A 22,903-nucleotide genomic window follows, 5' to 3' on the forward strand; every position below is an offset into this window, starting at 1 on the left:
AGTGAAAATTAGAAACCTCCGACGATCAGGTAGAGAAAATGCGGGTAACGAAATATATTTGCCTGCTTTGATGCGATTATTCAGGTAAACGTTTAATTTTCAATTTGACAGTTTAGATGTTAGTGTTTAGTGCGAGTTCAATATTGGCCAATAAACGCAAGTAGCAATTAGCAAATAAATGTGAACTTGCAATAAACACTCATTAATGTGTAAATAGGCTCCAATGTGAAGGCTAGGCACGCTTACCCTGCAACCTCTCTGTCTCTCTTTAGCCCTTTTCTACCCTTCGGGTGTAGGCCTCCTTCATTTTGCGCCATTCGTCACGGTTCTGTGTGACCTGGAGCCAATTCTTCCCCGCAGTCCTCTTGATGTCGTCGTCCCAACGCATCTGGGGTCTATTTTGAGGACGCTCTTCCCCCCATGGTCGTCACTCGAGTAGTCGTTTACTCCACGAATCGGTCTCAATTGCTATATAACCATCCCATTCCCACTTCAAACTGGCTACGCGTTTTACAACAGTGACCTTGCTCTGTTGTCTAATCCACTGCAACCACACTTATCTTATTACTTTACTTTTCTAAATTCTGTAAACAGTATAGTCGATGTGGATAACAGTATATATATCGCCATCTATCGCTTTTAATAAAGACTCAATGGCATTCGTCTCTCCAAAGTTTAATCTATATGTTAATGAACCGGGCATATTAGGTTCCCGTCATTGTATCGAGATGGTCAAAGGTAACTTTTCTTATATTTTTATTAACTCAGTATGCACATATTCAATGATGTCCAATAAGAAAGTTAATAACTCATTGTCAGCCTTTTTATTTAATACTTTTTTGGTTAGCCATTTTCGTAGTTATTAAAGTATGGACACGAAAAAATCTGGACTGTAAAACATAGGTATGGTGGAATATATAATGCTGAAACTCATAAATAACTTAACGTTATATTATGATTGTATTATGTAGTTTGATATCCACAAGTAATTAAAAAAAGTGCTGCTTGAAAATTCTCATTCATTTAAAAGATTTACCATTACATGCATAACCAGAAATTTATTCGTGTCCATACTTTATTTTATTCGGTTTATTATAAATAATTAATCATGTAAAATTATAATGGGATTACGTATTATCGGAAACAGTGCCCGTTCATAGTGCCCATAATAAATTTAACGGGTGTTATTTAATCGATCTGCAAAATATTCCTATTTTGATGAACAAAAATATATATTTGGTCAGCCAAAATATGTTTTTGATCAGCAACTAAAGGTTAGCAAGTATTTCAAAATCAGTTCGCAATTAATGTAATAATGAGCTGCTCTAAATTGATTTGGTTGGCAAATTAATTATTTGATCAGCAGTAAGCGATCCACCATTAATCAAATTTGGTTAAGCAGTCAGTGGGTAAGCGGATTATTTCATTTTGGATTACAATTTAACTGATCCGCAAAAAATAGTTCTAACCTAACCTAACCCACTTTTCTAGTAGCAGTTGGTTTCTGTAAAGGTCGCAGTTCTAACCTAACCTAACCCACTTTTCTAGTAGCAGTTTGTTTCTGTGAATGTCGCAGTTCTAACCTAACCTAACCCACTTTTCTAATAGCTTCCATTTTACACCTATAATAGTCTCAAGGTACCAAAACGGATAAATATCACCAACAAATACGTAAGAACACCGCAATGTGACTGCTAATAATCATCGAATGAAATGCACGCACACGATTCCGCTCCGCCTGCAACCCTGCCGATTTTTCAAATCAAACGCAACCCATCTTATTATATCAGATTACCATTTGTTTAATATGCATACGTCTCATATTAAACTGCCAACCAATTTTTAAATCTTGCTGACCAAATAATAATTTTGCAGCTCAAATATTTATTAAGCAGATGGATATTGGTTATAATGTTGACCGTTTCGCGTTTGTGAATTATTTGCTGAACAAGAGTTGCAGCTCGATTTTTATTTATTGCTGGCAACATATTTGTATGCTGCCCAAATGATTTAATGGCTATTTTTTTTGCATATCTGTTTTAAAAAGGGCTGATCATTTAATTACTTCCCAAATTGAACATTCTGGGAATTTATATACGGATATAATGTATTACGGTTAGGTTACTACAGGATAATATTGTTATGTCTGACTATATTCTGACGAGTAGGTGTAGGTGAACAAACATTATTGTCAGAACCAACCCCGAAATTCTATGGAAGCAAAAATGTATGGGCAGGTTTAAAGTTAAAAAATAAGTCGACACGTTAATTCGTTCATATTTCCTTTTAATGGTGATTTCAAAGTACGTTCAGTACTTCCTGGAACCGTATTGATAAGATTCTAAGAAGATATTGAATATATATACATACCTCCTATTTGTTTGCTTTAACATGAAATATCTTTGAAAGAATATCAAAACGTATTCAAATCCTAAAGCAAGTGAAACGATACATATAAAATGCATGTATGTGTAAAGCATTTGTAATTATTTTTGTTTTTAGGCATATTTTATGAGTAGATATTTTATTTTACAAAAATATTTTTCGATGATTTTTCAAAAAGGCGAATTTAATGCATTAAGACATTCTCTACCAGGCAACCATATTGCGTCTTAACAGAAAGTAATGACTCCATAACGTATCATACATTTATACATAAGTCTTGATTATACATAGATTTGATCTGCACTCTTGTTACTTTTTTATACAGTAATACGTTTTATTTTTCAACTATGTTTTCAGTACCTACTAAAAAGGTAAAACACCTGGTACTCTAATTAAATTGCCTTAATCTGAAAGTGAGAGCCGTTTAACTTACGGGAGTGAACATGTATTAACGCAAAAGCGATTAACATGGTAATAAATCAATAATTTAAAAATACTTCTAACCTACAAGATTAAATAATAACACAACACACAGGATGACGCGAGCAACAGAGACAATATTAAAGACCTATGTGACTAAGTGACCCTGGTAGTGCCTTGATACCACTATTTATGCGGAATAAAAAATACACGGGGAGATGTATGGGAGCCCTCAAGACACCAGAAGAGATTGAAATTATACTCGTAAGTGGACTGTATCTAAAAATAATGAAAAGAAAAGTACTTGTTTGACGCTTAGAATTAAGGGTGTTAGAAAAAATGCCTGCGCACATACTTTTGTAGCTCGTTGTATGTCTCTTCGGCTGGCCAGCACTTCATAAAACTTTCACCAAAACTTCTGCTTCAATCACGTGTATCACTTTCACTCCAGTTCAGTTTTTGCTAGTTTTCACACATTTTGATTTGTTCAAATTAAAGACAATGCTGTTAGTCAAGCATCTATTCGGTAACTGAATTCGCCAAGATGGCGTCTCATACAAGTGCCGTAAAACGAGACGGGGATACGGCTTTGTGCGCGTTGGCAAGGGATAGGTAGCTTGGAAGGGTGTAGAGCGTTTTCACAAGTACCTACATTTAAAAATATTAAGAAAAAACTACCTTAAACATAAATATCAAATATGAAACTCAACAGCGACCTAAAATAGATCTTGGTCTCCAGCTCCAGCACCGTTTCACACTCGGAGATTGCCACTAAGTTACATTACGTCATTTGAATTTCCCAACCGGTCAATTCGAACAACGTGATAATTAAAAAAAAAAAAAATAATAATAAGCCCGCAGGGCAGCTTGTGGCGAGCTGTTGGGGAGTGACGACCCCACGGACCCGAGTGCTCCAGAGAGTCGGTCAGGGTCTCCGTCTCCGGCGTGTCTTCGTCAGTCGGAGTGGACCCCAAGGGGACCCGCAGGACTCTCAGCTCTGGCTTGCCTTCATTGGCCGTCCAGAGGGGAGTCGTAAGAGCTATATGCTCCAGGGGTGGAAGTGAAAGATGCATAAGACGCGAGTTGGCACAGTTGCTGCTAACAGCCACTGGGTAGAAAGCGGCGCACACCTCTCGACACCCCTGAGCCGCTCACACTGGTGTTGCTCCTGGTCGTCTTCACGACTGCAGTTTCAGGGGCCCATCTAGTCAGCGGCAAGTCACCACCTGCCTAGATAACGTTGTTATGGCAGGTGTCCGGAGTTCTTTAGCCCAGTCTCATTGTCCACCCAAACTTCAATCCATAGACCGGTATACTGTTCACTTTTTCTGCAATAGTCCCAATGCCTGCTGCGACCGGTTCATGTGTGTCTATTGTTGCGCCTGTGAACGGGTTCCAGCAGGCGTTCTACATGACATTAAAGCTCTCCAAGGGGCCTCTACGTGTTGGATCTATATCCCCACGCAAGCCTATCAAAAGACCGGGATTTATAGGCCCGTGATATCCAAGGAGATACAAATAATAATAATAATTACGAAATACGAGAACAATACGAGATCTAATAGATACGTTATAGTTTAGTTCTCAACTAGTTATCTTTTGCAGTTCGATTTGAGAAACCAATGGGGTTGGCAACTGTCGAAGGTTTGCAGACATGGCGCCATCATAGCTTGCCCCTTTTTCTATGAGATTTGGCTTAAAGGGCTGGCATCCAGGGTATTAAAAAAAATTGACACTTTTCTAGGGATTGACAGAGCAAGCTATGCTGGCGCCATCTGCTAAACACTTCGACCGGCCAACCCCATTATCATTTTACGCTACAATAATTGTGACGTTTTGGGATATCCATTGGATGATAATTGGATGTCTAAGTAATATCTTAAGCAAATCTTAAAGAGATCGTTCAAGAGGACTTCGGAATCGCGGAAATGTCAAATTTGACATGACTTTATTAAATATCTCGTTATCGTTTCTGTTTCATATCGAGTGGATATCTAGTTGATATCTAGATCATTGTTCGAATTGGCCCGCAAGGCTACATCACTTCAACGATATATACGGCGACCAGCCAGACATTTTTCTCTTTGCGCACTGTGGCATAGCATGAAGTAATCTAGGCATGAGCGAAGTCTCATCTGAAAGACCCTTTTCTTTATAAGAAGGGTTAGCTCCCGCGCCCTTTAAGTGCGAATCCTTGGGCTAGGGGCCGCTTCGATAACGGCTAGCTACGTCACTGTTAGCGCACTACATACGCTCTCTTTACCGCACTATCGCTCTTACCTACCGTCTCATTCTTTGTAGGTGCTTCAGCTAGATGTAGATGTAGTGTAGGGACGCCCGGCCGGAGGCAGGCGGGCTTTCGATCACGTCTCGCGTTCATTCAGCCCAGTTCCCTGAAGTTGGAGCTGCAGGTTACTGTCCCGGCGGCATTCCCACACTATTCTCCTCAAATCTTCTTGTTTTCCTGCAGAACAGAAGTGCTTCAGCTAGCGGAGTCATGGGGCTTCAAGTTTCCAAAAAATATACTGCTGAGCTATAAGCTCCTAGATCATGACCGGGATTTAAGCTCGGGACCTCCTGATTATGCTTCATAGGCTACCGACTAGATTCATCATCATCATCATCATATCAGCCTTTTATCGCCCAGTGCTGAGCATAGGCCTCTCTTCGAGTACGCCACTTATCCCGGTCCTGAGCCAATCTCATCTAGACCGACTAGACTAGGGAGTTATATTGCCAAGAGTAATCTTCTAAGAGACCGAAAGAATATAGTATGTAATGTATGAATACATAATAAGTATGTAATGTATGAACACATAAGAGGCGCTGGTGGCCTAGCGGTAAGAGCGTGCGACTTGCAATCCGGAGGTCGCGGGTTCAAACCCCGGCTCGTACCAATGAGTTTTTCAGAATTTATGTACGAAATATCATTTGATATTTACCAGTCGCTTTTCGGTGAAGGAAAACATCGTGAGGAAACCGGACTAATCCCAACAAGGCCTAGTTTCCCCTCTGGGTTGGAAGGTCAGATGGCAGTCGCTTTCGTAAAAACTAGTGCCTCCGCCAATTCTTGGGATTAATTGCCAAGCGGACCCCAGGTTCCCATTAGCCGTGCCAAAAATGCCGGGACAACGCGAGGAAGATGATGAATGTATGAACACATAAATCGGCGCAAATGAAGTGCTATGAACACCCCGCTACCGCTACTGCTACTTTGCGTCACCCCTTATTTATACGTACACTGCAATCCGCTTACGCGTGTACATTCCGCGGTCAGGACATTACGAAATGTTGATGTTGGCACTAACGATTTTATAAACGGAAGCACGCAGCTTTTGTTGGTAATACACCGGCCGTTCTACCATTTGGTTTATGTTCAGTACGTGTGGCCAATTCTGTTTTAACGTTTTGATATGGTTTTTAGGGTTCCGTACCCAAAGGGTAAAACGGGATCCTATTACTAAGACTCCACTGTCCGTCTGTCTGTCTGTCACCAGGCTGTATCTTATAAACCGTGATAGCAAGACAGTTGGAATTTTTTCTGTTGCCGCTACTATAACAACAAATACTAAAAAGAGAATAAAATAAATATTTAAGTGGGGCTCCCATAAAACAAACGTGATTTTATGCCGTTTTTTGCGTAAAGGTACAGAACCCTTCGTGCGCGAGCCTGACTCGCACTTGACTGGTTTTTATCTTATTTTGACCTTGAGTCAGTATCACCAATCAGCGTGAACCGCTAGACCCTCATCGGTATGGTGTTATGAAAAAATAAAATAATTTATATTTTGTCCAAAACAAAGCTACCTTTTACTACCTATAGAAAGAATGCGGGATTACACGAACCGACTTAGTTAGGTATACGACTAGTAAAAGCTTCGACACCAGCCGTTAGAAGCATAAAACTTGCCCTTAAGGGTCACAAGAAAATATCAGACTTTAAAGTAATCGCTCTTTTGCCCTCGTTAAATCCTGTGCTGCAATTAAGAAGGGCATTTCTGAGTAGCACCGTAAACTGATTACTTAAAATGAAGCGGTAACACCCGGCATTACGCCCCGCATTTGCATAAATAAATGTTATTTCGGAACGAAAACGCTTATTTTCTGTTACGGCCAAGAAACCCGATGTTGCCATTATAACGTTTCCTTTTCACTGAAGCTTAACGCTGGTTCGAAACACGGCTCTTACTGCCGTAAGATGGATTCATCACATTCATGATACGCTGTTTAAGCTTTGACGATACGTGAGCTATTTTCGTTTGGCATTCGTAATTTTTTGCGTTCTTTAATCGACGCAGCATTCCGAAATAAACGTGTGTTTGGTTTTGGGTGTATTTACTTTTTAGGGTTCCGTACCCACCGTACCCTATTATTAAGACTACTATTAGTACACTTTTTAACATGATTAATTTTACTGTATTAGTATAGTAATTTGATGTTATTTATCAACTCCGACTTGTAAATTGGTTTTATAAAATAAATGACTATGACTCCTCTGTTTATTTGTCTGTCTGTCTGTCACCAGGCTGTATCTCATGAACCATGATAGCTAGAAAAATGAAATTTTCACAGATGATGTATTTCTGTTGCCGCTATAACAACAAATACTAAAAACAAAATAAAATAAATATAGTGCGGCTCCCATATAACAAACGTGATTTTTTTTCAGTACGGTACGGAACCCTTCGTGCGCGAGTCCGACTCGCACTCGGCCGGTCTTTATTTATTAACCGTGAGGTAGATTCTAATTTAACCAATCGTTGTGGTTGTGAATTGGTTTTAATACGACCTTCACTTTATTCCACATGCAGAAATCAGCATGAGTGGTCTTCAGATTCATATCAACATAAAATCAAAACCATGACAAGTTGTTATATCAGAATCTGTCGTAACGCGTAACATGCTATTCTAGGGTCGGACTACGCTTAAGTTTTCATGCCAAGAGCTCGTCGACTGTGGCGCTGGCGCATACGTATGCATAGGCAATGGCAAACTATGGGACTCTATTTCCGAAAAAAGAAACCGGAGATGAGGCGTACGGTTAAAACAAAAGTAATCACCATCTTCCTTGCTTTGTCCCGGCATTTTGCCACGGCTCATGGGAGCTTGGGGTCCGCTTGGCAACTAATCTTAACTAACTAGTTGACGTGGGCACTAGTTTTTACGAAAGCGACTGCCATCTGACCTTCCAACCCAGAGGGGAAACTAGGCCTTATTGGGATTAGTCCGGTTAAAAGAAAAGTAATATTAAATAATACAACAGTAGGTAATAATATAATCGCACTTAAACTATCGTGAGACATATTTCAAAATATTTATCAGTACGGTTTTTACTCACTATAATTTTTAGTCGCTTTTGGCGACATGTTTCGGATTCTTTGTTTTGGGGGGTTTGGGGGTGCACGACGTACAACCGCCGCGGACACTCGTGCCTGAGGATGGATTCCCAAAGAATCCGAAACATGTCGCCAAAAGCGACTAAAAATAATAGTGAGTAAAAACCGTACTGATAAATATTTTGAATAATATAATAATAATAATAGGTAAGTTCCTAAGCCCCGCTTACGAAGTTACCCTGAGCATATATTTATTTAACAGCTTCTAAAGCTATGAAAACGGATTATATCGCGTATATTGAATTTATAATACATCCCGACGTTTCGAACTCTTTACAGCGTTCGTGGTCAACGGGTGACTGAGGAAAAATTACAAAATGCAAAAATACCCACATACTAAAATAATGAACAATCATAGACTACAAACTTTAAGGCTGGTTGTACATGCAAAATCGGTTCATAAGGCTAGTTATACACTATAATTATTTTTCAAAGATATATATATATACGCGATAAAAAAAAAAAAAAAAAAAAAAAAAAAAAAAAAAAAAAAAAAAAAAAAAAACTATGCCGGCTCCAACCCTACACCACGGACCCGAGAAGATTTAATTCCCTCCTAAATTGTAGGAGGGTATCCCAATATGGGACCGGCAACAAACTCGGCGGGACACATCTTTTCAAAACATCAGAATGTCCAGCATCATCCAACACTACGGTCTCACAGTCTATGTCTCGCTTGCTCCTTTATCAGGTGGACTACAGGATCCCAAGCTGGTGGTAGAGAAAAGCCATCTTCCCTATTAAAGTTTGGATATTTCTTAATCTCAATGGCCTCGCGCAGCATTCTGGGTATGTAACGCTTCTCCTTGGCAAGAACCAGAGGCTTATCAAACTTGATTGAGTGATTGGCTTTATCCATGACATGCTCACAGACAGCAGACCTAGGTCGACGGTGCTTGACATCAGCTATGTGTTCCTTCACCCGAGTGGAAATGCTCCGTTTCGTCTGCCCGACATATGATAGGCCACACTCACAGTCCAGCCTGTACACTCCTGCAGTCTGTAGAGGGGTATTGCATTTTACAGGCCTCAGGAATTGTGACATCTTCTTCATTGGCTTGAAATATGTTTTTATAGAAGCACGCTTCAAGATGTGGCTGATCCTGTCCGTGACCCCCCTGACAAAAGGCAGAATGGCAGGCCTGCGCTCAACTGTGGGGATCTTAATGTGGGACCTCTGGTTGACCCGCGGTATCCTGAGCTCGTTTGCCTGGAGCGCGCGCCTGGCATGCTGGAGCTCCGCGGCCAGATGCTGGTCATCACATATCCTCTGGGCTCTCTGAAACAAAGATTTGCCTACTGTAACAAGTTGACTGGGATGGTGATGCGATTTGCCATTTAAGTACCTATCAGTATGAGTAGGTTTCCTATACACAGTGCGACCTAGGGTGTTATCAGGTTTTCTTTTTACCAATACATCTAAGAAGGGGAGAGAACAGTCTTTTTCCAACTAAAAAAATAAAATTTACTATGGAGTTGGAAAAAGACTGTTCTCTCCCCTTCTTAGATGTATTGGTAAAAAGAAATCCTGATAACACCCTAGGTCGCACTGTGTATAGGAAACCTACTCATACTGATAGGTACTTAAATGGCAAATCGCATCACCATCCCAGTCAACTTGTTACAGTAGGCAAATCTTTGTTTCAGAGAGCCCAGAGGATATGTGATGACCAGCATCTGGCCGCGGAGCTCCAGCATGCCAGGCGCGCGCTCCAGGCAAACGAGCTCAGGATACCGCGGGTCAACCAGAGGTCCCACATTAAGATCCCCACAGTTGAGCGCAGGCCTGCCATTCTGCCTTTTGTCAGGGGGGTCACGGACAGGATCAGCCACATCTTGAAGCGTGCTTCTATAAAAACATATTTCAAGCCAATGAAGAAGATGTCACAATTCCTGAGGCCTGTAAAATGCAATACCCCTCTACAGACTGCAGGAGTGTACAGGCTGGACTGTGAGTGTGGCCTATCATATGTCGGGCAGACGAAACGGAGCATTTCCACTCGGGTGAAGGAACACATAGCTGATGTCAAGCACCGTCGACCTAGGTCTGCTGTCTGTGAGCATGTCATGGATAAAGCCAATCACTCAATCAAGTTTGATAAGCCTCTGGTTCTTGCCAAGGAGAAGCGTTACATACCCAGAATGCTGCGCGAGGCCATTGAGATTAAGAAATATCCAAACTTTAATAGGGAAGATGGCTTTTCTCTACCACCAGCTTGGGATCCTGTAGTCCACCTGATAAAGGAGCAAGCGAGACATAGACTGTGAGACCGTAGTGTTGGATGATGCTGGACATTCTGATGTTTTGAAAAGATGTGTCCCGCCGAGTTTGTTGCCGGTCCCATATTGGGATACCCTCCTACAATTTAGGAGGGAATTAAATCTTCTCGGGTCCGTGGTGTAGGGTTGGAGCCGGCATAGTTTTTTTTTTATCGCGTATATATATATATCTTTGAAAAATAATTATAGTGTATAACTAGCCTTATGAACCGATTTTGCATGTACAACCAGCCTTAAAGTTTGTAGTCTATGATTGTTCATTATTTTAGTATGTGGGTATTTTTGCATTTTGTAATTTTTCCTCAGTCACCCGTTGACCACGAACGCTGTAAAGAGTTCGAAACGTCGGGATGTATTATAAATTCAATATACGCGATATAATCCGTTTTCATAGTTTTATTTCATGAGTAACTATCGCGTTAACCGAAGACAATATTAGCTTCTAAAGCATTAAAAAAACCTAAAATTTCCCTCTTAAAATAATTTCACAAAGTCTAATGAAACAAGGCTTCCCGACAATTCCTTAAAGGTAATCAACCTTACAAGAAAATAATCTTACTTGTAATTACAAAACACGAGCCAATTAGCCACAAAGGCTGGAGTCCTCAGGGCAGCCAAGAAACATCGTCGCACCTTCAAAGGTTGCAAACACAATGACGGCAGAGCAATTTATCGATGGCTCTCTTTAATAAAGACTTTACTAATAATTGTTTGGAGTATGAATAATCACAAACAGTATAGGTAAATAACTGTAATTGCTAATATTTAATATGGTGTATGAAGATAAAAGTAGCTATAGGTATTCGCCATGTGTACCACAGTGACGCCACAATATAGCAAATCATAATACACAAATGTGTACATTTCCTAATAGATAAGTAATTAAAAGACTCATTAAAATAGAGAGACACTAAGTAAGTATTTTTATAGGAGTTTATTTAAGTAAAAATGGATAGGTATTATTATAAAAATAATACTCGAGCCCGTAGGTCTGGCTAGGGACGATGGCAAGAGGCCTGACGGTATAACGTTGGTGCCTTGGAGGATGGGACGGCCTCTAGTCTGGGATGCCACATGCGTTGACACCCTCGCGCCGTCCCACCTTCCGGGCACCAGCAGTAATGCTGGTCGTGCCGCGTCCATGGCAGAAGACCTCAAATGCCGCAAATATGCCACCCTTGGCAGTAGTTATAGTTTTGAGGCGTTTGGGGTCGAAACAATGCCCGTGGGGGCCAAGCGCGCGCCGGGTATACAAAGAGATAGCGGCGCGCCTTATAGACGCCACAAGGGACCAGAAGGCTGGCCAGTGTTTTGCTCAACGCATTAGCATTGCCATTCAACGTGGCAATGCAGCCAGCCTTCTGGGCACACTGCCCATCGGCAGTGACTTGGAGGTCAGGACGTGTTTTATTTATAGGGCCTTTACTTTAAGTTTATTTATACTTAGTTTGTATTATTATTTTTAAACCTATATATTCATAGCTTTGTTATTAGAAATAAATATATATATCTATCTTATAAAAATCGGTTTCGAAAGTTGATCATATCATTAATTTAAAACTCGTAAGGGCAGGCGTGGCTCACTGCGATTTCGTCGCGTCGCTACAAGTACATGCGGCCCACACCAATTTTGGTGTCTAGCCATAGTAGTTGCTGCGCACCGCTACGGAACGGACGCCTGCTCGCGCTTGCGCCACCTAGTGGTTATATGTGTCGTAATAGACGCGTTTTGTTAGAGAGTGAACCTTCTGTACCAAGTACCTACTATTATTTATTCTGTAGTAAGGGTTAATAATTAATTTAAATAGTAAATGTCAAAATCACACTTAACTCCTTCTACCAACGGTCTGTTACGGAGCATTATAAGTGTAAAATAGATTTTTAATAAAGGCTTGGCGGCGACACTGCCGCGGGCGCATTGTTCCCGCAGCTCCGCCGTGCACCTTTTATTTGCGTTGCAGCAATCGACTCTTAAAATATCTACACAATATTCAACCTTTCTCCTTAGACATAAGTTTTAAAATTCAAATCAATCTTTCTCGACGCGACAATATTTTATGGGAAATTCAAACATACTTTGCAATTTACTTGGTAAACACTCAAAGGGCAATGAAAACGAAATATTTATATAGACATTTAGGCGTATTTATTGTTTAGGTGATTTTAATAACAGGCAAAAACAAAATCGTCATTTTTGGCACTGGCATATCTAAATCCATATCGTTTCTAGAACTATTTAGTAAACGAAGTATCTTATTCATAAACATAGTATATACAAGTATTTATAGACATGAAACTGGGCGACCATGGGTAAGAGAAAGTCATATTCATGTATTGACAGTTTCATGTATGGCAGCATAATCCTTTTTCTCTTTCACTCTTATAAATTTCGGTATTTCACCATCGCCTCCTTGCTATGATGCCATAACCCGACCATGAAAAAATGCCCTGTCGGTGATAAAGACAAAGCATGGCACTATTTTCTTTTTCCTCTTATAGGAAACTATATATATTATAGGAATTAATAAGACTATCTTTCTCTAAAAGAGTTTCAGGCCCTTGATCTTATTGCTCGAATTGGCCTGTTAGATTCACCAATGCAATGTCACGTGTCAACTAGTTGAGTCTTTGTTCTCACGTTCTCATGTAAATTCCAGGTCAGAATTCTGTATTTTCCCAAGCGATCGCGGCTTCCAGCGTAAAATACGGCATGCTTGCGAACAAAGATTGCTTCGAATACACACTACACTTTACAATATGCGAGAGTTATATGTATGCTTAGCTGTCGAGGTGAGCTGGAACGATTTCTGTACCTAATACCGCTCTGGGTGAAGATAATAATGTATAAGCCTTGGGAAAATATTCATTTCTGATTAGGTTACATATGCATAGTGTGTATGAATCTATTAATTTAATTACAAAAATAGAGGCTAATTCCAATTTGACATCAAAACGATATCTAAATGATGTCATTTTAGTTATCATTCGGCCGTGCATACTTGTATGAGACTTGAAATGAACTTGCTACCTCGGCTAATTTCAATGGAATGCTATATTATATTATTCTACACGTTAAAGTAAATAGTTTTAGATTTTATCACTTTTTTATTGATTGGTTTATGTTCGTGCTGTGTTCGATAGTGATTCATATGATAAAATCACGGTTTAGTAAATACAGCAAGTTCTGTTTTTATATTCCTATATAAATGTTTCAATGGTGATAAATTAGTCTATCACTACCGCGGTAGTGATATCAATCATGCGTATCAGGCATGCATTTCTTACCAATTGTATACTAAAATAACTAGTATCATTTAGGTAAGTATATATAGGTTAGAGGCATGCATTTCTTACCAATTGTATACTAAAATAACTAGTATCATTTAGGTATATATAGGTTAGAAATAAAAACGAGGTTTAGAACTTGATATTTATCACCACACACTATTAGTACTAGTCACAAAAACAGTATTGAATGTATGAATGAGTGAATGTGCTTTAAACGCACGATATTAGAAAAACTAAAAATAAATAAGTACTTTGAAAAATCTTTTTCTTCCATCTCACAGTTGGCGGTTCAACTTACTATCGGTACGAAAAAAGAACAGTACCTACTAATTTCAAAATCGCGTGTGCGTGACTTAAACTATAGTACCCATTCCTATAATAGTTTTTATTTTACCATCTAACTACATTTCTGGATTTACTAAAAATAATCCTTTGCCCAGCGTTTAAGGCGGCGCGGCGGTGGCGGTGCAAAGGGGCAACGCCGCCAGCATCCTTGGCACTATTTCAGAGGCAGGAGACTTTGGTGAGGTTTTTTATATTTATTTAGTTAAGAATAATTTCCTTAATAATTTACTGTGTGTAAAAAAATCTGTAAACAACTGAACCTGTATCAAAATAAGGACATTATACGACGAAATAATTCTATTGAAGCTTCATATAAAAAAATAGGTATTGCCAGTGCAAAACGTTACGGGTGCATTATTAGTATTATTACAATCGACAACGGGGCTTAAGCCGCATTTGTATTCGTTAAGGGCGATCCAAGGTAATCTATATGATAATAGCCGCAGTGAGGACATGATTGTGAGGCGGTTGCTTGCGACATTTACATTCACTGAAGAATTATTCCGGGGTAACATAATTAGCGTATACGTAATTGGTTTGGAGCCAAATTGGTACGGTAGCAGATAAATAGCTTAATCAGCTGCTTTACAGCTTGTTAATTTCGATACGAAGCATATTTATATTATGTACATTGTTGTAAAAAACGCCACTGCGTACTTTCACGCTATTATATTGTTATCATCAATCGAAAGATTTTTTTGCGTCATTAACCTATGTAACATGCTGAGATGAGGCCATTTCGTGGCACTTTAATCTTATTTTATATTATGTAATGTCTTGTTTGTTTGTGCTTACGAATAAAATCTTTTTCAATTCTATTCTATTCTTCCATGTTAAGTCACATTACTTATATTTTTTTGCTGGCCTTGGAAATTCTTGGGTTCCACGTTGGTTTAATCGGGTGGATTGTTAAAGTGCAATATTTGAAAATATTCCCAAACTCTTAATTTAAAAAAAAACCAGCAAAATGACTTCCTAAGTGTAAAGTTAGGTAGTAAGTTGCTTATCTAATTGATTTTCGTAACTAACCTAAACAATTTTAGTAAGTATAGTCACGCTTCGTTATTGTTGTGCAACTAAGGGTTCTAGCTAAATTTGAATAGAATAGAATAGAATTTCTTTATTTGCCAGAATACGTGACTTTTCTCTGCCCTACTATGAGATTTCCCGGAGGAAAGTCGCGTACAATAATGTTACTAAAACTAACCAAAACTACCTTGTACAATCAACTCTCCACGAACACATCAACATCTCAAAACTTCAAACAGGTGCTAACTAATTATTTCCATCAGCTATTCAGGGCTATTAAATAAAATTTTAGTTTTTGTGACACATAATTTATTTATATCTCAAATACAGGGAAATCTTACTGTAATACGAGGTCAACCAGAGGGCAGATAGGTACCGAGTGATGAAAAACCATTAAGAAAGATTGTGACTTTCCACTAAGGCGGAGATGAGCGAAAATAAGACGAGACGTAGGGGAATCAACCAATAGCAATGGTTGTAATCCAGCAGAGTGGAGAAGAGCTGATGTGGTTTACAATCAATGCTATTGGTCCCGCACGTGTCTCTCGTCTCCGTTCGTCGCCGCCTCAGTGGAAAAGCAGCCAGCTTTACACGGAGGGATATTATAATTAGTCACGATCCTCAATCACGTGGTAGCGGTAACAACTCTTTCTCAGTTGTGCCCGAAGGCGAAAAAAATCCTAGTCTATTATCAGACCTAGCAACTTTGTGAGTGCTGCTTCGCTTTTCTACCTAGTTGGTACATAAATAATATAAACCTAAGTACTAGTAAAAGCGAGTGAAATTTCACACAATAAAGAACAAAGTGAAATCTTTTAAGCGGCCAGTCGATTTGCGGCAGCGCTGCGGTAATTAAGTGCGCCTTCACTACGCTTTAAAGACCCGTTGAAACGTGTTTACGCCCCTTTACGCCACTTTCAAGACTCGTCGAAACGTGTACGCCCATACGCCTCTTTACAAAGTCGTTTCAAGCATTACTTTTTAGGAGTTTATTTTATATACAATAACTATATCAATATCATTTGACAGTAAACTAACCGCCCGTGAGGCCAATTAAACTTACATTGTGACATCGAAATTATTTTCTTCGCCGGCTTATTTCCATCTAGATTCAATCAGCTGTGTTTGTGTGTATCAAGAACAAATATTTAAATATCTCGACGTAGGTACGAGTACAAACTTTTATATTAGTAGGATAACAAAAGGAAATTACAACAGACAATTTAACGGTCATAATAGCTTTATAAACTTTAATGACACACAATAAATATAAGAAATATAAAATAAAAACTAAAATATATCTTTTATTTTATTAAAAGGCATAAAAGCGCCTGTAATAAAGGTTTGGACTCGGCACGTTACTTATTTAAGTTGTTGTATTTTAAGTTCTAATCATTTCCAAGTCCTTTCCATAGCCCGTAATTTGTAAACGTGAAAAGGTTTAAAGAAAAATGATCGTACATTTTTCAAACCTTGGGATAATTAAGTGGGTATTTTGTATAAAAGTCTTCTAGAAATCGATTTTCGCTCATGACATCTCGGATATGGGTATATTTGCTATCAATGCATTCAGTATGATATCCTGAACACAAATGTAACAGATGAAAGGCGCGAAAATGGTGGGAGTAGTATATGTGACGTCATTAAGTCGGCGGTACAAATGAAAATGAAAAATGAATATGAAAATATTAAAACGAGTTACTCACGTATTTAAACTTAAAGTAGTTTTTTTTCTATTGGTTGTTATTTTTTAGATTTGTTTTACCCTACCAGGGTCCATGTTGAACTTTATAATGTTATAACACCTTGTAACACCATGGTTGGCATTTAATAAATGATATGATTATGAGAATATTGCTCGACTGAGTCTTCCTACGCCAACGCGACGCGTTCTCCCGTTGCGTTGAAGCTTGTCGTTAATGGAGCGAAACATGTCGAGCAATATTCGACTTAAAAAACGTGAGTGATCCATGATTGTGTCTCACAGAAGTTTAGTTATTAAAATAGGATCCCTTTTTTTGGAAGCGGATTAAAACTGAAATATAGATTACCAAGACTAATCGGTTTACATAATCATTCGTCAAAATTAATTCACTAAATAAATTAGAGGCTATCGTGGGACGCCTTGGAAAATAAAATGCCCATTCCTTTTTACTTTGCTGTAGTCAAAATTAAATAGGAAAATGTGAGTTATAGCCATATTGTAGCTACTTTGGCAACTATTGTAACTAACATTATGGGATGATACCCTAGTTTTTAAGAAACTATAGTGTCTGGACATCTGTCTGTCCAGTATATCTTAATTGTCACCAAAAAAGGAATGCATAATGTAAACAATACCACAAAAATTACAATCGAACTAAAATTTAGTGCCACTAAAAAGGCTGAAATAGTGAACTATAATAAATATTATTTAATATTACCGGAATAGTTCCCGTTACGCGAATAGCAGGCGAGGCGCAAACCGCTGCCTCGGGCTCACAATACACTACCGTTCCATTTCAAAACGGCGTAAGTTCTTATAAAACTTATATAAAAATACGACTTTCTTATTTCCCGGATCTCACAGCCGTCCCATTGTTCGATATAAACAAGATTTTATTAGAAGCTCCTCCAATAAATCGTTTTCCTATTTCACTGCCTCTAATATGGCTTAGATTTTTTTTCTCGAGTAATTGCTTTCAAGTTTAAAATGTCTGGGCCAGTAGGAAGTGGTAAATATTTTTTTGTCTAAAATTACGACAACATAAGGTCCTAGCTTATATTATATCTCAACAGGCGTATCCATGGGGTTATCAAAATCAAAATCCAAAATTTAAATACATTTATTTCAGATGACCAGAGATCCATTCATGTAAAGATAAAATAACAATTTAAAATACCACAATAATAAATAATTCAAACAAAAAATATTACAAAAAAACTTCAAAAATTAAAACAAAATAAAACTTAAAATTAAAAATTAAATAATCCACGTCAAAAATATTAAATATATACATACAAATACCATAAATATATACGCATATACATACATACATACAAATATAATCATATAAAAAAGGCAAGTATAAGTAGTTAGTAGAGGTAAGTATGTAATCACAAATTTCCAACCATCGCATTACCCGTTCAAACAAAGTTACGCGAAATTTCTCAAGAGATTAAAGCCGTCCTGAAAAACAATGTCTACGCTCTACGCTAATGCGATGTAATTTGAGTGTTACGAGTTAACGACTTAATTTGGACTCATAATCAGTTAAGGGGCTCCCTAACGCCAATGACCTTCTATGAATCCCTTAGTTTTCTAATGTTTTTTGTAGAGTATCATATTAACAGCAACGCCGTTAGGCAATATTGTATCACATTTACTTTAAAGTTCATTGTCTTCGCAATGCACGATCGAATTGAAAAAGGGCAAAACATTAATTTCCACTGTCGCGCATTGAAACCAGAATTAAATTGCAATGAAACGTTATTAACTGTCGTAATTATTTTAACGGGACACTTTCACGGAATATGGACATCAATTTTGTTTATCGTTTTACTCAGTGAGCTTTAAAACTGTTTTTATTCAATTTGATCACCATATTTTAAATGTATTATAGCTTTTTCTTTGGCATCGTATTCGTTGCACGATTAACTCTTAGGACTACCCTCTGTATAATGTACTTGACTTATTGGATAACTTGTTATGTATTCTGTAGCATTAGTTTATAAGACTGTTACCTTAACAGTCTTGACGCGAGTTATAATGATAGTTTCCTCGGACTGACAAAGAAATTATACGCTTTATGATTAGTGTCCTTTTTAATATCGATTTTAATTAATAATTTTATTTAATATAAATTTAATTTTGACATTTCGAGAGATTTTACACCTCCAAATATTAGTAGTACTCTGATATTGGGGACCTTTTACATCTCCAAATTTAATGTATTATTATCCATAGACTTATAATCTTCCTCACGTTATCCTGGCATTTTTTTCCACGGCTCATAGGAGCCTGGGGTCCGCTTGACAACTACTAACTACAATATTACAGAGATATTACAATGTTATCTGTTATATTGTAGTAATAATTTATTTTAAGTATTTTTCATGTCACTATAATTATGATGTTACTGTAAATGTATTGACTTGTAATAGAGCTTCAAGATAATTGAAGTGCGCAAAAGGGAGGTAGCCATCACGTATGTGAAAATTTTATGAGTGCGAAAGAGGCAGATAACAAATGAAAAAGTTACCACTTTTATGCATCATAGTGGCCGCTAGTGGCCGCTTGAATGTACCAAAACGGCCGAACTAGGTCAGCGGACTGTAAAATAACTACGAAAAGCTGTATTCAGGGGATACTGTGGGCGATTATTCGTATCTTGGAATATACTATTACTGTTAATACACAATCACATATTCATAATTTTGGGAACAAAATCAAATTATTTAATTAAATATTTTTGATTTGTGTTTTTCTAAGTAGTCACACTACTATATATCAATTATAAACTGATATAGATGTCATATATTAAAGAAAAAGTGACGAAGCCCTCCAGTGGTGAAGGCCGGATTCGAACTGGCGTCTTTAGCAATCCGGGCTAACGCCTTGAACCCCTAGGACAAACCCAAATCAAAAATATTTAATTATTTGATTTGTTCCCAAAGTTGTGTATAGATGGCAGGACCAATCTCTCACGCTATATATTAATTCCGTAAGGAATTCGTATAGGGGGTACAAGCGCGTTGCTGCTCGCCCTTAGAGTTGGTCAAAGACGCCTAGTCTTAGTAAGATGGCATATAGTCGAGAAATTGGGACCGGTACCGCCGTGGCGGGGTGGCCTAGGGGTTGAAAGCGTTAACCCGGATTGTTAAAGACGCCGGTTCGAATCCGGCCTTCACCACTGGAGGGCTTCGTCACTTTTTCTTTAATATACATATAACATCATATTTAAGTAATTCACGAGTTGGCAAAAACAAACCCCTATTTATAAATATCTCATTTTGTTTGCAGTCGCGCAAAGCAGTCTACCCGGTGACGCACTAAGCTTTCAGGCCGCGGGTTCCCATTGCATACTTATTTCGGGCTCAGGCCACTAGTATAGTCTGTGCCTGTACTTTGAAGGGGATCCCACTTTTAGGGTTATGTAGCTCAATCTAGTGGTTTGGTTCTGACTCCAGTAAAAGTCCGACCCGACGATTTATCTACGACCTTTCTCGCCACTTAGTTTTGCGGAAAGGCTTAGTTGAGTCGCGGTGTGGAGGGCATACGAAATTGTCACGCTGACGGCACGTAACGTCACTATGGTCATCATCATCATCCTGGACCACCGGAAGACCTGCTACATCTCACAACCCATGCAGCTGCATGGCTGAACACACTGAATGTTAACATCTGATTTTAGTATTAATTTGTTGTTATTTTGATTGTTTGCCTATATATACCTATATAGTGTACCTATGCCATACGACTAAATAAATAAAACGTCACTATGATTATGTACCATCACCGTATTTTGAGCAGAAGTGAGTGTCATGTGGCCAATCCTTCATTCGGCAAGTCGTCCCGTTTGCAAAGCAGTTGGAATTGGAACATCGCCTCTGAGTGCAAGGCTAACAAGCGCATCATTAGACAGAGCAGTAATGAGGAGCCTGACCTGCCGTCTCTGCTAACTGCCCCGTGATTCTGTGTATTTTTTTAGTCTGATGCGTTCTAAGTTATATTTATTTGTTTTCTTTTTGCCTTTAAGAACCACGAACGCCGTAAAGGGTTCAAAACGTCGAGATGTATTTTAAATTAATTATACGCTATATAATCCGTTTACATAGTTTTATTTCATGAGTAGGTAACTCTCGCGGTAACCGGAGTTCAAATAGGTAAGTTTCATTTGTATTTGTATGTAACTTTAGTTACTTTTGAGTGGCATTAACGTGAGACACTTTATTCGGTTTTTGTATGTTTGTCTTATAATAATTTATGTAAGAATCCAATTCTTGGAGACCCTTTACATCTCTAAGGATAATTTGATGATCGTTTTCTATTATATTTATTTTATCTTTGACTTTTACATCTCTAAAATATTAGTCTTTTTTGTGTTCTCTAATAAAGTATCTAATATTTCATTGATTCCATATTTTTAATTGTATTTTGTAATTTTGGTTATTTTTATTGCTTTACAAGCAATGACATGTAAAAATTCCCCTATGGCCTATTAAATTGGCTGAATAAATGTTTGATCTTTGTAAGGTTGGAATAAACACTTTTTCTTCTTGTTAATGTCCTTTAAGGTGAAATTTACATAAATTTTACTCTGTCGGTTTCCTATTTAAATTTCCTTGTAACTTATGAGGAAAGTGAAATAAGATAACCGATGTACTATGTACGTGCATCTGGCACATGAATTAGATTACCCGCGCGCGTGTAGGGACATAATCCCGTTTGGACACCAGCTGCCAAATTTGCAGACACACCGCCGCTGATCGATGTCGCCACAATGATGCTTATTGATCCCACTGCTGAGGGATTGTGTTTCGAGATTTGCACATATTAATGGTTATTAATGAATTTTAGTTTTGCAAGGAAATGAAAATGCTTAGGTAGTCAGGTGGAGTTACAAGAATAGACAAGATACGAAACGAGCTTATTAGAGGCAGCTTCAAAGTCACTCCCATCTCCGAAAAACTTACAGAAACGCGACTAAGGTGGTACGGCCATGTTATGCGGAGAGACGACGGCCATGTCGTGCAAAAAGCGCTAGTTCTCTGCCAGAAGGCAAAACAGGTAGAGGAAGGCCCCCTCTGACGTGGTGGACGAGTATGGCCAAACTATTGGAAAAAGCCCAACTACCCAACCCGACAACTCGAGACAGATCGTCTTGGCGCCGAAGGATAAGGAGAGCCGACCCCACCTAATGTGGGATAAGGCAACGGAAAAGAAGAAGAGTTTTACAAGGACGCAAAGTTGTTGTTTAACTCGTCGTGCTATTGATACCCGAGCAAGATAAATCAATGTTGCAATTTTTTTTAAATTAGGTTTGGCGAAAAATTCGGCCAAGTAAAATAATAATTTTACCAAGAAATATATTATCCGTTGAATTCACAATAAGTAGAGCTGCGTAAACATGTTTTAAAATAGAAAAAATATTATTAAAAAAAAACCTTCGCCAGCTGTCCCCAACTTCGCCTCATGATTTTCTTTAATTTTGACAATTGTAAAAAAACTTATTCTTCTTCTTCATTGTCCTGGCTATTATCCCAGTTTATTTGGGGTCAGCCCTCCTAGTAATCCTGCGCCACATCGCACGATAGTGGGTTGTCTCCTCTGTTTGGATTTTTTGTTCGTCAGTCTTCCTCATCGGCCAACACTCCGAACCATACAACAAGGCTGGTCTTACTGCCCTTTTGTAGACGTTACCCCTGATTTTTATTGACATACGAGAATCGCAGAGTACACCCGAGAGCGATCTCCATTTTAGCCAGGCCGTCTGGATCCTATATATTCTGTATGTCTTTCTCTACACAAGCTCTTGGTGCTACAATGGATCCGAGGTATTTAAATTGTAAAAAAACTTATTCTGAAATGTTAAATTACTAAACGCCCATTAAAAAGTTGGAATTAGGATTACTGCTATAAGGGCGAATTTGGGATATGTGTGTGTGTTAGGATGTGTGTGTTGTGGATGTGCAAACCCTTATTTTCAATGAATTTCAAACCCCGTTTATTTGCTAAATACTCGTACATATAAACAAACTTGATCGTCACTAAAAACTAA

The 22,903-nt window shown here is 38.4% G+C and overlaps 1 protein-coding gene across 1 annotated transcript in view; it reads left to right on the forward strand.

Moving 5' to 3' along the window:
* LOC134749051 (uncharacterized protein K02A2.6-like) overlaps positions 1-11,808 on the forward strand; it is a 29,279-nt gene extending 17,471 nt beyond the window's left edge. Inside the window, exon 3 of the mRNA XM_063683957.1 lies at positions 11,471-11,808. Coding sequence (XP_063540027.1) covers positions 11,471-11,808 — 338 coding nt within the window. The remainder of the gene's footprint in view (positions 1-11,470) is intronic.
* Positions 11,809-22,903: the final 11,095 nt, after the last annotated feature.

Source organism: Cydia strobilella, chromosome 17 (assembly GCF_947568885.1).
Source record: "Cydia strobilella chromosome 17, ilCydStro3.1, whole genome shotgun sequence".
Classification (NCBI taxonomy): Eukaryota; Metazoa; Arthropoda; class Insecta; order Lepidoptera; family Tortricidae; genus Cydia; species Cydia strobilella.